The sequence below is a fragment of the Hyla sarda genome, chromosome 6, assembly GCF_029499605.1.
Source record: "Hyla sarda isolate aHylSar1 chromosome 6, aHylSar1.hap1, whole genome shotgun sequence".
NCBI lineage: Eukaryota > Metazoa > Chordata > Amphibia > Anura > Hylidae > Hyla > Hyla sarda.
In genome coordinates this window covers 280724839-280738895 of record NC_079194.1, presented here as the reverse complement: position 1 = coordinate 280738895, position 14057 = coordinate 280724839, and the positions used below count along the sequence as shown (strand labels likewise).

Genomic DNA, 14057 nt, shown 5'->3' with positions numbered 1-14057 from the left:
AGTGAGCAGTCTATGGATTTCCCGGAAGTCCTATAGACTTGAAACGAAGAATAGGACCTCCAACTTGTCGACAGGATTCGAAGTGCAGGACACAAAAGTGACGGGATCTGAGGTTTATTCACCCATGATGCAACACGTTTCAGACTGCTTCATCAGGCCTGATGAAGCAGTCTATCTGTGAAACGTGTTGCATCACGGGTGAATAAACCTCAGATCCCTTTACCTGTGTGTCCTACACTTCGAATCCTGTTGACACGTTGGAGGTCCTATTCTTTGTTACATTTTATTTGGACGTGGAGCAGCTGCAGACGCCTTACTATCTATGCCTTTTTCCATTATTGCACTTGGTTGAGTGTAACCTGCTGCGGTAAGCGCTGTGAAACAACAGTATCGCACTTTGGAGCGCGGTCTGTCCTTTGTTTCAGTATAGACTTCCAGGAATCGTGTAGACTGCATGATTTGGCATTTGACATCGGAGTTCCTGGGAGTTTGAGGGTACATTCACACATGGATATTTTGCTACCTATTTAGGTCAATGGGGTAGCAAAATCAGCTCCTGAAAGTGTATCCTAAGATTCTTGTAATGTACTCTTACCCGTGCACTAGCTGTCAACTTAAAGCTATCTCTCCCGATTCCTTAAAGGGGTACTCTGGTGGAAAACTTTTTTTTTTTTTTTTTTTTTTTTTTTTTTTTTTAATCAACTGGTGCCAGAAAGTTAAACAGATTTGTAAATTTCTTCTATTAAAAAAAATCTTAATCCTTCCAGTATTAGCTGCTGAAATTCTTTTTCTTTTTGGAACACAGTGCTCTTTGACATAATGACCACAGTGCTCTCTGCTGACACCTCTGTTCATTTTAGGAACTGTCCAGAGCAGCATATGTTTTCTATGGGGATTTTCTCCTACTCTGCTGACACCTCTGTCCATTTTAGGAACTGTCGTCTAAAGAGCACTGTGGACAGATGTGTCAGCAGAGAGCTCTGTGCTCCAAAAAGAAAAACATTTCCTCTGTAGTATTCAGCAGCTAATAAGTACTGGAAGGATTAAGATTTTTAATAGAAGCTAATTTACAAATCTGTTTAACTTTCTGGCACCAGTTGATTTAAAAAAAAAAAAAAAAGTACCCCTTTCATTTATCTTACTATTTGGTTTGGTTAAACTTTCATGTATTCTGAATCGGACAAAGAGGTGTAATCCTCTGGTGGCAGCCCGTCTCTCAAAGAACCAAAGGATTGGGCAGCTAAAATCCAACATGCCTGATCCTTTGCCCCCGCCTATACACATCAGTCAGCCAATCCTGCTCAAGGGGTTTGGCTGACTCTTAGAACTTGAAAATAAATATATATTTTATTCTTGTCAGATTAGGCGGATCTGAATATAAGGGAGCAATGCAGTCGGGAATTTTCTGTTGGAAAGACCTATATCTCTTGTTCTATGGATGATGTGGAGGCAGCAGTAAAAGTCTATAGTCTGTTGCGCCACAAATCCACCAGCAAACTAGGTTTCTATAAACTCTTAATGAAATGCTGATGGATGGGACGCAGAAGATGTCTCAATGCAGAGATTATTTACAATAGCCGAGCACACCCCTTCCCTGAAAGAGCTCGTAATTGTCCCACAGCATGTCACATTAGCTTAAGGCTGCAGGTATGTACATGTACCTTCAAAGGGAAACCTATTATTTGTTCCCTAAACAATAAAAGGATTTTTGTTTTTCTTACTGAGCTTGCTTTACAAGTAAACATCAATGTCCTTGTATATTCAGCACAATCTACTGGTTTGCCTGGTTTTAGTGTTGGACTGTTATGTTTGTTTCTTGAAGTAAAAGAACAAGCGCTCCATAGGGTAATAATGATGATACCCAGTATGAGAGAAGAAATAAAGAACTGCTCACCCTGGGTGGTTGTGTAGATTCATACTCAACAATGATGAAAGCACAAAGGATGGTAGGTCGTCTGCTGCCCTCCGGTGAATAGTAGCAAAGGATTATAAGGGATGGGTTTCAATAAGGATAGCCAGCTCACACGGTGCTGGCCGACCAGGACACGGTATGGAGGATAAACTCTAGACTTTAATAACCAAGATGCAACGCGTTTCGCTGCGCATGCGCAGCGAAACGCGTTGCATCTTGGTTATTAAAGTCTACTTTTATCCTCCATACCGAGTTCTGGTCGGTTAGCGCCATGTGAGCCGATTATCCTCATTGAAGCCAATCACTTCTAATCCCATGTTTGTTTCATGACATTTTATCTTTAACTTTCAAATAATAGGTTGGCTTTAAGATAAAATGTCATGAAACAAACATGGGATTAGAAGTGATGGGCTTCAATGAGGATAAGCAGCTCACAGGGCGCTGACCGACCAGGACACTGTGTGGAGGATAAACGTAGACTTTAATAACCAAGATGCAACGCGTTTCGCTGTCTAAAATTAACTTTCAAATAATTGGTTAGCTTTATTTTAGACAGCGAAACGCGTTGCATCTTTGTTGTTAAAGTCGTTATTAGCGCCGTGTGAGCCGGTTATCCTCATTGAAGCCCATCCCTACTAATCCCATGTTTGTTTCATGATATTTTATCTTAAAGCCAACCTATTATTTGAAAGTTAAAGATAAAATGTCATGAAACAAACATGGGATTAGAAGGGATGGGCTTCAATGAGGATAACCAGCTCACAGGGTGCTGACCGACCAAGACACTGTGTGGAGGATAAACGTAGACTTTAATAACCAAGATGCAACGCGTTTCGCTGTCTAAAATTAACTTTCAAATAATTGGTTAGCTTTATTTTAGACAGCGAAACGCGTTGCATCTTTGTTGTTAAAGTCGTTATTAGCGCCGTGTGAACCGGTTATCCTCATTGAAGCCCATCCCTACTAATCCCATGTTTGTTTCATGATATTTTATCTTAAAGCCAACCTATTATTTGAAAGTTAAAGATAAAATGTCATGAAGCAAACATGGGATTAGAAGGGATGGGCTTCGATAACCAGCTCACACGACGTTGACCGACCAGAACACGGTATGGAGGATAAAAGTAGACTGCAATAACCAAGATGCAACGCGTTTCGCTGTGTAAAATAAAGCTAACCAATTATTTGAAAGTTAATTTTAGACAGCAAAACTCGTTGCATCTTGGTATGGAGGATAAAAGTAGACTTTAATAACCGTGTCCTGGTCGGTCAGTGACGCGTGAGCCGGTTATCCTCATTGCAGAAGTTTTAAAATCCACTAGGGACAAAAAGTAATTCAGATTTGCAAATTTATTCTATTTAAAAATGTCAAGCCTTACAGCTGCTGTTTACATGATTTCCTCCAGGGCTGTCTTTCCAGTCAAACATGGTGCTCACTGTTGCCACCTCTGTCCGTGTCAGGAACTGTCCAGAGCAGGAGAGGTTTGCAACAGAGATTTTTACATGCTCTTGGTAGTGATTTTTATAAATTTTTTTTTTTCCTCAGGCACCAACCCTTGTGCTGATCACAATGGAGGCTGCAGTCACTATTGTTTCTTCACTCCTCGTGGCATACGATGTTCCTGCCCAATGGGACTAGAGTTGCTGAGTGACATGAAAACCTGCATCATTCCTGAGGCCTTCTTGGTTTTCACAAGCAGGGCAGCAATTCATAGGATCTCCTTAGAAACCAACAATAATAACGTTGCCATTCCACTCACTGGTGTTAAAGAGGCATCTGCTTTGGATTTTGATGTGTCCGATAATAGGATCTATTGGACTGATATTACACTTAAGGTACAGTGTTGCTATGCCTTGCTGTAAGGGTATGGGTACAGGGCAATTTGAGCAGAATTTCGCGTTCTTCCATGTACCTGTTCACACTGCAGAATTTCAGCACCAGAGCATTACGCTGTGCAAATTGATCTGCGCGTTAGTCCACGAGCACTGCATTCCCATCAATGGTGATAGCGCAGGGCTGCGCAGTCCTACCACCAAAGTAATGTTATCAGTAGTCTGCACGTGATGATGCACAAGTACATATTTAGTTGTTTAAATTAATATGGCAATGTAAAATTTTATATTGCTAATGCTTAATAAAATTCTTCATGTTAAGTTATAGCAACAATTACATAATGCATATGTGCTTAATTTATTAGAATTCCAGCTACAGTATAGTCTAGCACACAGCTTTTCAATACTCTACTGGGGCCTCCTGAAGATCACCACCAGTGGTCAAAGTCAGTGCCCAGGTGCACCGGACCAAAAATTGATGGCACCCCAAGTGAATCCCTGGTCTAGCATCTTACAATTCTTCACCCTGATAACATCTTAAGGTTACTAGGCTTAGTAGGTAGTCATTACTGGGTTATGTATAAAAGATTCTCCATTTTCTGTTTTTGTAGACCATAAGCAGAGCATTTATGAATGGAAGCTCTGTAGAACATGTGATTGAGTTTGGCCTCGACTACCCAGAGGGAATGGCCGTTGACTGGATGGGAAAGAATCTTTATTGGGCCGACACTGGTACCAATCGTATAGAAGTGTCTCGTCTCGATGGACAGTTCAGACAGGTTCTAGTGTGGAAAGATCTCGACAACCCAAGATCTCTTGCATTGGATCCAGCGCAGGGGTAAGCCATCACTAATGTTTACTGGTGTCCTGTTACCCGATGTTTCTATTTGAGGAAAAAAGTTTGAAAATTAAGTTTTTGTTTTTTGTGTTAAAGGGGTATTCCGGGATCTAAGCTTTTATCCCCTATCCAGAGCATAGGGAGATAAAATGTCTGATCGTGGGGGGCCCACCACTGGGACCCCCCGCAATTTCCCTGCAGCACCCGCATTGTATGCGTGGCTGCGTCTCCAGTGTCGGAAACTTCCGGGTTTCCGAGACTGGAGATGTGACGTAAAGGCTGTCACGCCCCCTCCCATAGACATGAATATAGGGGGCGTGGGGTGACGTCACGTCTCGGAAACCCGGAAGTTTCCGACACTGGAGATGCAGCCCAGCATACAATGCGTCGTCTGCAGGGAGATCACGTGGGGTCCCAGCGGCGGGCCCCCCACTTCTGGATAGAAACTAAAAGCTTAGATCCCAGAATACCCCTTTAATTAGTTTAAGAAAAAAAAATACGTTTGTATTTATAACTATTTGCATTATTCCACATTTTACCTTATTGCACTTTTTACCGTATTTATGGGGTCCCCTTACTCCATTAGAGATGAGACAATACATTGGTTATATGAAGTTTTTCTGTTACCCAGTTTGTCTTGTATAATACGGCTTCTACCAGATGGGAAAACATTATTAGGCAAAATGCTTTTGTGTGCAATATGGTAAAAAATAAAAAAAAGGAATAGAATAAAATGGAAGCAAACTTCACATAAGAAATGCCTCTGCTAAATATGGTCTTTAGACTCAAAATATTGATTTCCTCTTCTCCTAGAAGGGTCCAGGAATTAAACATTAAGGAAAGAAATATTCCATTAGCCTCTGTATATTAAAGGAAATCTGTCCATACAGACAGGTAGTGCAGGTGACACTGATGACTACAATTCTTACCTGATCCAGTTCCGTGCTCCTGTTCTCCCACTATCTTCCTCAGTGTCTTCTGTTCCAGGACCAGCTTGGAGCATGGGCCAACATCACCGCTACTGCTTCTCTGCTTGGTCCCACTGCTAGCAAACAGCAGCAGCGACACCAGGAGGCTCTGCCCATGCTCTAAGTCGGCCCTGAAACGGAAGACAGCGGCAGCACGGAATGGGATCAGGTAAGTATGGTTGTCACCTGCACTTCCTCTCTGTACAGACAGGTTAGTGAAGGTGGCACTGATGGCAGATTTTATTTTTTGTTCACTTCATGTCTGTGACAAGCCACAGCTTACAATTTTATGGCGCAAATGAATATTAATATTTTGTTAGTAAATTTGTTAATAAATTTCTTAACTTTTTATTCTTAGTTTCATGTACTGGACCGAATGGGGAGGAAAGCCCAGGATTGTTCGCGCCTACATGGATGGGACCAACATAATCACTTTGGTGGATAAACTGGGCCGCGCCAATGATCTGACCATTGACTACACTGACCAAAGACTTTATTGGACAGACCTGGATACGAACATGATCCAGTCATCCAACATGCTAGGTAAATGGAGAAGGGCAAGGCTTCTGTACTACAATTTAATTTGTCTATGTTCTATGTATCGCTATATGTTTGTGGGATTTCTTTATTGCAGAATTAAGGAGGTTACGGATCATTTGTTGAACAAGTCTTTGTTTCTATGTATAAAGTATACAATTAAAGTAAATGTAATAAATGAATACAAGAGTATCCAGCTAATGCTGTCAGACCTAGAGGATTAGGGTTGGTATATTGTTGTTGTTATATACACATTGACCTAAGAATTATGAAATTAGTAAATATGGGTCAAACTTACTGACTCCACTATAGGTTCCTCACTTGCAACATTACTGATTAAACGCCAAACCAGGGAGGTAAGTGTGCGAAGACCCCAACTGACAAAAAATTTGATATGTCTGCATGACTTTATTTTTTATGTTTGACAGTAACTCTTTAAAGGGGTTATCCAGGAAAAAACTTTTTATATAAATATATATATATATATATATATATATATATATATATATATATATATATATATATATATATATATATATATATATATATATATATTTATATTTTATATTATCATCTGGCTCCAGAAAGTTATAGATTTGTGAATTACTTCTAACTTCATAAGCTCATAATTACTGAAAGGATTAAGGTTGTTCTTTTCTGTCTAAGTGCTCTCTGACACATGTCTCAGGAACCGCCCAGTTTAGAAGCAAACCCCCATAGCAAACCTCTTCTAAATTTGGCGTTTCCCGAGACACGTGTCATCAGAGAGCACTTAGACAGAAAAGAACAGCCTTAACTTCAGAAGCTCATAAGTACTGAAAGGATTATGATTTTTTAATAGAAGTAATTTACAAATCTGTTTAACTTTCTGGCACCAGTTGATATATTAGAAAAAAGTTTTTTCCTGGATAACCCCTTTAAGGTGGCCACACATTTTCAAGAACTGTCGGCCTGCCCCATGTCTAAAACAAATAAATGTGGCTCAAGTTACACCAGTATTTGTGCTCATTTGCCATAGTAAATCCACTCCAGTGTTTGTCTGTGTATATGTGTATATATATATATATATATATGTGTGTATAAGTTCTTTTTAGAAATCGTACACGAGAAATAGACAGGCACCCCAACCTAAATATAAAGTCGATGATGTAAGGTGCAGCTTTAAGCAGAAAACCAGCTGTTGTCTCGTTGCAGTTTATTAATTCTCGCTTTCAGCGCCTGTCTGAGAATATTATGACTTCATTCATTTTATGGTCATTCCTTACAAATAGCTGTGATATAAACTGGATGGGGGAATGTGGCGCTTCAGCAATTAAATGGTTGATGGCGAAAAAAAAAAAAGCCCTATAACATATTTTCTGTAAGCTCAGAAGGGTCATACATGTTCACACGGATTAAGTATTCATCTAATTGTCTAAGAAATATGTATATAGCAGACTGACCAGCCATGCCAAGTAAGGATAAGCTGGTTGTCTGTCTTCTATATTCCCATGGGAAGCTCCAGTGTTCCACAACACATGTTTTATCCCTCATAGTTGAAATCCACATGGGGATTCCTTTTTACACAAATTATTGGACGTCCCATAGTTAAGGGGATAGTCGGGTCAGCCCCGATAGGGCACCTTGTTTCATAAAGGATTGTCATATCCAGTATAAATAAATATATAGTGCATATGTATAATAAACTGTTTCCTCACCTCCCTCTATAGATCTGCTTTTTTTTTTTTTTTTTTTTTTTTTTTTTTTTTTAAACTTTTTTCCATCAACTGGTGCAAGAAAGTTAAACAGATTTTTAAATTACTTCTATTTAAAAATCTTAATACTTCCAGTACTTATCAGCTGTTTTATACTACAGAGGAAGTTTCTTTTCTTTTTCAATTTCCTTTCTATCTGACCAGTGCTCTCTGGTGACACCTCTGTCTACTTAAGGAACTGTCCAGAGTAGGAGCAAATCCCATAGCAAACCTATCCTGCTCCGGACAGTTCCTGACATGGACAGAGGTGTCAGCAGAGAGCGTTGTGGTCAGACAGAAAGGAAATTAAAAAAAGAAAATAACTTTCTGTGGATCTTACAGCAGCTAAGTCCTGGAAGGGTTAAGATTTTTAAATAGAAGAAATTCACAAATCTGTTTGACTTTCTGGCACCAGTTGATAAAAAAAAAAAAAAAATATATGTTTTCCAGCAGAGTACCCCTTTGTTGGTAAGTTGGTGGTATCCAAACTGTGGCGGTCTAAATGCGTCAAAACTATAAATCCCAGCATGCCCGGACAGCCTTTGGCTGGGACTATTAATGCAATTGAAAAAAAATTAAATTAGGAGATCTACTGACCATGTCAAACTTTCAGAGCTACGAGGCTTCTTAGATACAAGTTACAACTCATGCAGCTGTGTGTGCTAAACGTTTTTTAGGTACACAAGGCCGGACGGTCCAACGTGCAACGGATGCCAAGGGAGGCCTACGGACTCCCTTGGCTTTAACATGTTCATTATTATGGCAGGATTGCGCTGCGGATCCACCCCTGAAGGACCGCTGTATGCTGCCCTTACAGGTGCCTGCTCGGAGCGGTAATCCGCCGCTACGAGCAGACACACTGCGATTAGTCGCCATGCTTAGTATACTCGCACATCGCGGCAGGGTCTGCTCGTAGCGGCGCATTGCCGCTCCGAGCAGGCACATCTAAAGGCACCCTGTGGGGGTCCTTCAGCGGCAGATCTGCAGCATAATATACGCTGTGGATCCGCTCATGTGAACGTACCCTTAAGATGAATAAAGACAGCGCTGGGCATTCTCTGTGACCTTTCTAGGGAGAAGGGGGGCTGAGCTCTTCTGTGAATGATGTCTTATCTGTCTACTGGTGTCATCTTTCACTCTCTGTAACAAGAAGGGCATTGCTGGGAAATGATCTGTAGAGAACAGGAAGTCTCAGCTAAGTTTTAGGCCTAGTTGCCAGAATGAAAACCTGCAAACTTTAGAATGTTTTTATTTATTTATTTAAAAACTTTATTTAGACAATAGGTCATATTCTGATGACACATTCCCTTTAATGGGGTCTGTCCGTTTCTGGCTGGTGTCATTCATTTCACTGGATTTTAACTGGATAAATGCTAGTGGCGGTGTTTGTGGCGGTGGTTGTTGTTGGTTGTTGTGGCAGTTGTTGGTTGTTGTTGTTGTTTAAATGCAATCTGCGACGTAGAGGTTAACTTAGCATTGCTTTTCGTCCTCTTTTTGTAAGACTGGTTTCACACTGCAGTGTTTGGCTCAGTATTCTGTAGACCTTACCTTTTCTGTGTTATGGACCCACTCCTGGTTTTGATTTACAAAAAAATACTGCAGCGTGAAACCAACCTAAGCAAGAATGTTTTGTCCTTACAAACTGCATATAAAAAATCTTAAAAATAGTAAATTATGGGAAAGAATATATGAGAAATGTGCCCCTCCACACCCCAGCAATGTAAAATGTCAAATACATTTTTCCACCCTCTTTGCCCAACAGGCCAAGACCGAGAGATTATTGCCGATGACCTTCCTCACCCCTTTGGACTTACCCAGTACAGTGACTATATCTACTGGACAGACTGGAACCTGCACAGCATCGAAAGGGCAGACAAAGCAAACGGCAAGAACCGTACATTGATCCAAGGCCGCTTGGACTTTGTTATGGACATTCTGGTATTTCACTCCTCCCGGCAGGACGGCTCCAACGAATGTATGCAAAACAATGGACTCTGCAGTCAGCTCTGCCTGGCTGTGCCAAATGGATACAGATGTAGCTGCTCCTCTCATTACACTCTGGACTCCAACCACAGGAACTGCAGCTGTACGCACCAGTAGTATTCATTACTTTATTTATACACGGCCCTAAATGACTCAAACATTGTTGTTAACGTTACTCTAGCTGGTCACACTGGTTATGTGCCAACTAGCGGGAAGGGCTGGATAAGTTTTATACCAGACAGATACCTACTAGAAATGTCCTCTAAAAGGCCACAACATGAAAATGTTATAATGCACTATTTGCCCCCCACCCTATTGTGTTCAATGCATTTATGGCTGAAAAGTGCATTGGGAAATGTTCCCCTCTTTGGCCCTCATTTACTATTCTAAACCAGACTTGTTTTTTGTCTGGTTTTTTTGGCACATCTTTGTCTGCGACATGTCGCAGACATCGTGCGACAGGATGCAACATTTTTTCCCGACTGACCCGATGTGGATTCTCCCAAACCCGAAAAAGGGGCGTAACCCGACATTTCTGAGCTTTCCCACGTATTTATAAAGGTTTCCCGAATTTGTTGAATTGTTGTGGATTTTTTCCCGACAACTCAGAGGAGTTGGAAACCAAAACCAACAAAACCCACGTGCGACAAACAGGATGCAACATAATAATAAATACCAGGGGAAAAAGCAGTCGGGTAAGAAAGCAAGATAGACTTACAACCCAATTTTCTAAGTAAATGAGGGCCTTTGTCTATATTAGATGTGGGTCCATACATAGCATGTATTTGCTTTGCAATGATTTAGGTTTTAGGTACCTAAGTGTCTTTCATTCTTTGACTATTGGTTCAATATTTTTGCACTGTTTTGGCAGGTAGAGTGGCCATGTTCCTATACTGTGCTGCTCTTGGAAAAGGCACCATAGTCTGCTAATAGATCTTTTTTAAATATATAAAATTGGTGGTTATCCTCAGGATAGTTTGTTACGATCTGATCAGTGGGGGTCAGTGCTGATAGGCTAACTGAAGGGCTGTGGCACTTGTTAGATCCTGGTACTGCTGCCCACAGCAGCTTTGCCCCAGGGCACTGTGTTTCCTGAGGTTGCCAAACTTATAAAACCTTTTTATTTCTCAAGAAGGCAGTGCGAGTTGCTCAAGTGCCACAGTCTGCCACGCCTCTTTCTTGGCCCTCACCTGTGACACTTCAGCAGCTCAGCCCCACCTCCCTGACACTTGTAAAATATATAAAATGGGGATTTTATATGTTTGCTAACCACCATCAGGAAAGGTACAGTTTAATTTTATACCCAAATAGAACTGACAGATTTAAGTTAGTGGGAGAAGAGTCTGCTGTCCTGGGCCCAGTCTCAAATGTACAGTATGGTGCGGAACGTGAAAAATAAATCCAGTTAGGTGACACTTCCTTACATCCCCTTTGGTCAGTTGATCGGCAGAGGTTCTGGAATATTAATATTAAGTGGCATCCTTCTTGTTTTTCCAGTGCCGTCCAGCTTCCTTCTATTTAGCCAGAAAACGGCGATCAATCGAATGTTAGTAGATGAACAGCAGAGTCCAGACATCATCCTTCCTATCCACGGCCTTAGAAATGTCAAAGCCATTGCTTATGACCCTCTAGATAAACTAATCTACTGGGTGGATGGCCGGCAGAATATCATTAAAAGGGTTAAAGATGATGGAACACAGGTAAGACATTAACTTCTCTTCTATTTCTTCTAATTATAGTGAACTAAATATAAGGCTTTTGTCTTCTTTCTACAAGAGTTAGTGACTGGTGCAATGGTGGGGAACAGTACCATGGATGCTTTTTTTTGTGCCCACCGGCCCTTTCATTGTTTGCTGGGGTTAACCATTTTATATGAGTAAACTTGTGTTTAACAAATTCCCCAAGGGCTGTGAAACGATAATGCCCAATCCTGTGCCCATAAAATGTATAAATACGAGGTGTTAGCTGTCATGTTGTGGGCTATTCTTTAAAATTTTCAACAGAATGATCATTTAAAGGGGTATTCTGAGTTTATACAGCTTCCAGCCTATCCAAAGGATAGGAGATAAGATGTATGATTGCTGGGGAACCCCCGAAATCTCTGTGCAGCCCCAGCATTCTGTGCCGGGCGCTGCTTCCGAGACAGGGGTGTGATGTCACGCCACGCCCCCTCCATTCATGTCTATGGGAGGGGGGGTGACTCACGCCTCCTCCCATAGACATGAATAGAGGGGGCGTGGCGTCATGAGGGGGCGTGGCCATAACATCACTTCCCCTTCTTGGAAGCGACGCCCAGAGAGACCCCTGCGATCATACATTTTATCCCTATCCTTTGAATAGGGGATAAGATGATTAAAACACCCCTTTAAAGTTTGTTGTGTAGGATTTATCATGCTTTCTCTTTTACGAAAAACTAGCTATTCAACTCTTTATTACTTCTGCTGTTATATAACGGGCCATTTTCTGGGTAATTCTTGTACATATGAAATGGAGAACTCCCTTAGTGGCAGCCATCCTTTCATATTTTTAAGATTTTCCTGCATGGCACTTCAAGGCTGTGTTCTTTCAAAGGTATAGTCTCAGTGGACAGAAATCAAAGACTCTTTCCATGTGGAGGTATTTTGGCCAGTCCCAAAGATATTAGTTTTGCGTGCTTGGTATTTCACACGCTCTAAAAACAAACATGCCATCATTCGAATAGAATTGCATTTGAAATGAATCTGGGTTGAAAGGATGCCAGCTTTTATGGGTGTAAGTCAAAGAACAGATGGATCTCTTGAGATGAGGCTGAAGAGGGGAGACCATGTACATTGTATGTGTCAGCAAACTGAATTGCTCATATATTTTTTTTTTTCTCTTATCATTTAGCTCAGGGCTTGACATTTGTTATTCTAGGAGCCAGCAGAAAAGGTGGAGCTAGGATGCTGTACGTCACTTATTGTGACGTCATGGTCATGAATAGCCCAACATCTCTCCATGTGTCAGTCATTCAGTGTCCTCTTATTTAAAAAATACGGTGTAACAGGGTCTGATGGTATTAACCCTGTCGGGTAAGGTGTTATTAACCCCTGATTATTCATGACGCCAGGATGTGGTTGTTTTCTGTATAAGGCCCTGCCGACAACCAACCCAAAACGGCAGGCAATAAAGGAATGTCCACAGCAGGAATTATGAGATAACTGGAACTTAAACTTCTTATGAAACAGTCTTTACACTTATGCAGTTTATCTAGAGGCAACCGGGATGCAGGATACCTCACAGGTTTGCTGGGACTTAAGATTTATGCTAGGCCACTGTGCTAATAATTGTATTCTTGAGTTGAGTAGTAGTCACTAGAATTGTAGCTAGAGCTTGATAACTCACGTTTTGAAGTGGCTGCAGGTTCTTTAGGCTTTGGCCTAGTGGAGATGAATTTAGATAGTACAGGTATTGTGCTTGGCTGAAATCAAGGAGATAACAGTGAATTTAGAGACTACAACCCCTTATATACTAAGGGGGCTGGACTAAAGCCCATTGTTTCAAAGCCTGTAGGTCCTGTACCCAGGGAACTCTGGGTACATCACATGACAGTAGATCACATGACCCAGGAAGATCCTAATACATTTGTACAACTTGTATACAAAGAACAATATGCATAATACATTTACAATGCATTTATAGAAGGTGAGCAAGGGGTGAGCCCTGCAGGAGAGCCCCATGGACTGAAGGGACTCTTCCTAAGCGGACTTTGGAAGGGTACAGGACCATGTCCTGTACCGGGATACCACATTACCTTTCCCTCTGTTCCCACTCTGTTCTTCGCCCACCAACCCTGCCACAACGTGACTGCAGCCATTCAGCAGCCCTGCCGTGACATTTGTGATTACAGAGGGTCACTGCCGAGGCCACTGATAGGCTGCAGTGATCAGCTGACATCCACTGCCAACAATATAGACAGTTTGGAGTATGCTGAGTGTGCTTTCCCTTTTCTGAGATTCCTTCTTAATTCATAAGTTTATGCAGAACTGGCAGCAGTCCTCAGTATTCTAGAAATAATGACACCTGCGCGGTGCATATACTAAGATAAAGTATCACAAAAACTACAAAGGACCATATATGCACCTAGTAGGTGTCGAAGCGTTCAAGGCTATGAGGTCTTCAATATAGACGCATGATGGGAGCGCTCAGAGGCAACACCAGCAGTTTAGCATGTCAGTGCATACTTCTTCCAGCCTCGGATCTACGTCATCGCACTGGGTATTTAAACGTGAGTA

General features: G+C 41.4%; 1 protein-coding gene across 5 annotated transcripts in view; it reads left to right on the top strand.

Annotated features, from left to right (window-relative positions):
- The window catches only part of LOC130277129 (low-density lipoprotein receptor-related protein 5-like), a 154610-nt gene that overhangs the window by 108668 nt on the left and 31885 nt on the right, over nucleotides 1-14057 (top strand). For all 5 annotated transcript variants that reach the window (XM_056527495.1, XM_056527496.1, XM_056527497.1 and 2 more), the window contains 5 exons: nucleotides 3459-3748; nucleotides 4357-4583; nucleotides 5910-6094; nucleotides 9584-9907; nucleotides 11302-11504. In XM_056527495.1, coding sequence (XP_056383470.1) covers nucleotides 3459-3748; nucleotides 4357-4583; nucleotides 5910-6094; nucleotides 9584-9907; nucleotides 11302-11504 — 1229 coding nt within the window. The remainder of the gene's footprint in view (nucleotides 1-3458; nucleotides 3749-4356; nucleotides 4584-5909; nucleotides 6095-9583; nucleotides 9908-11301; nucleotides 11505-14057) is intronic.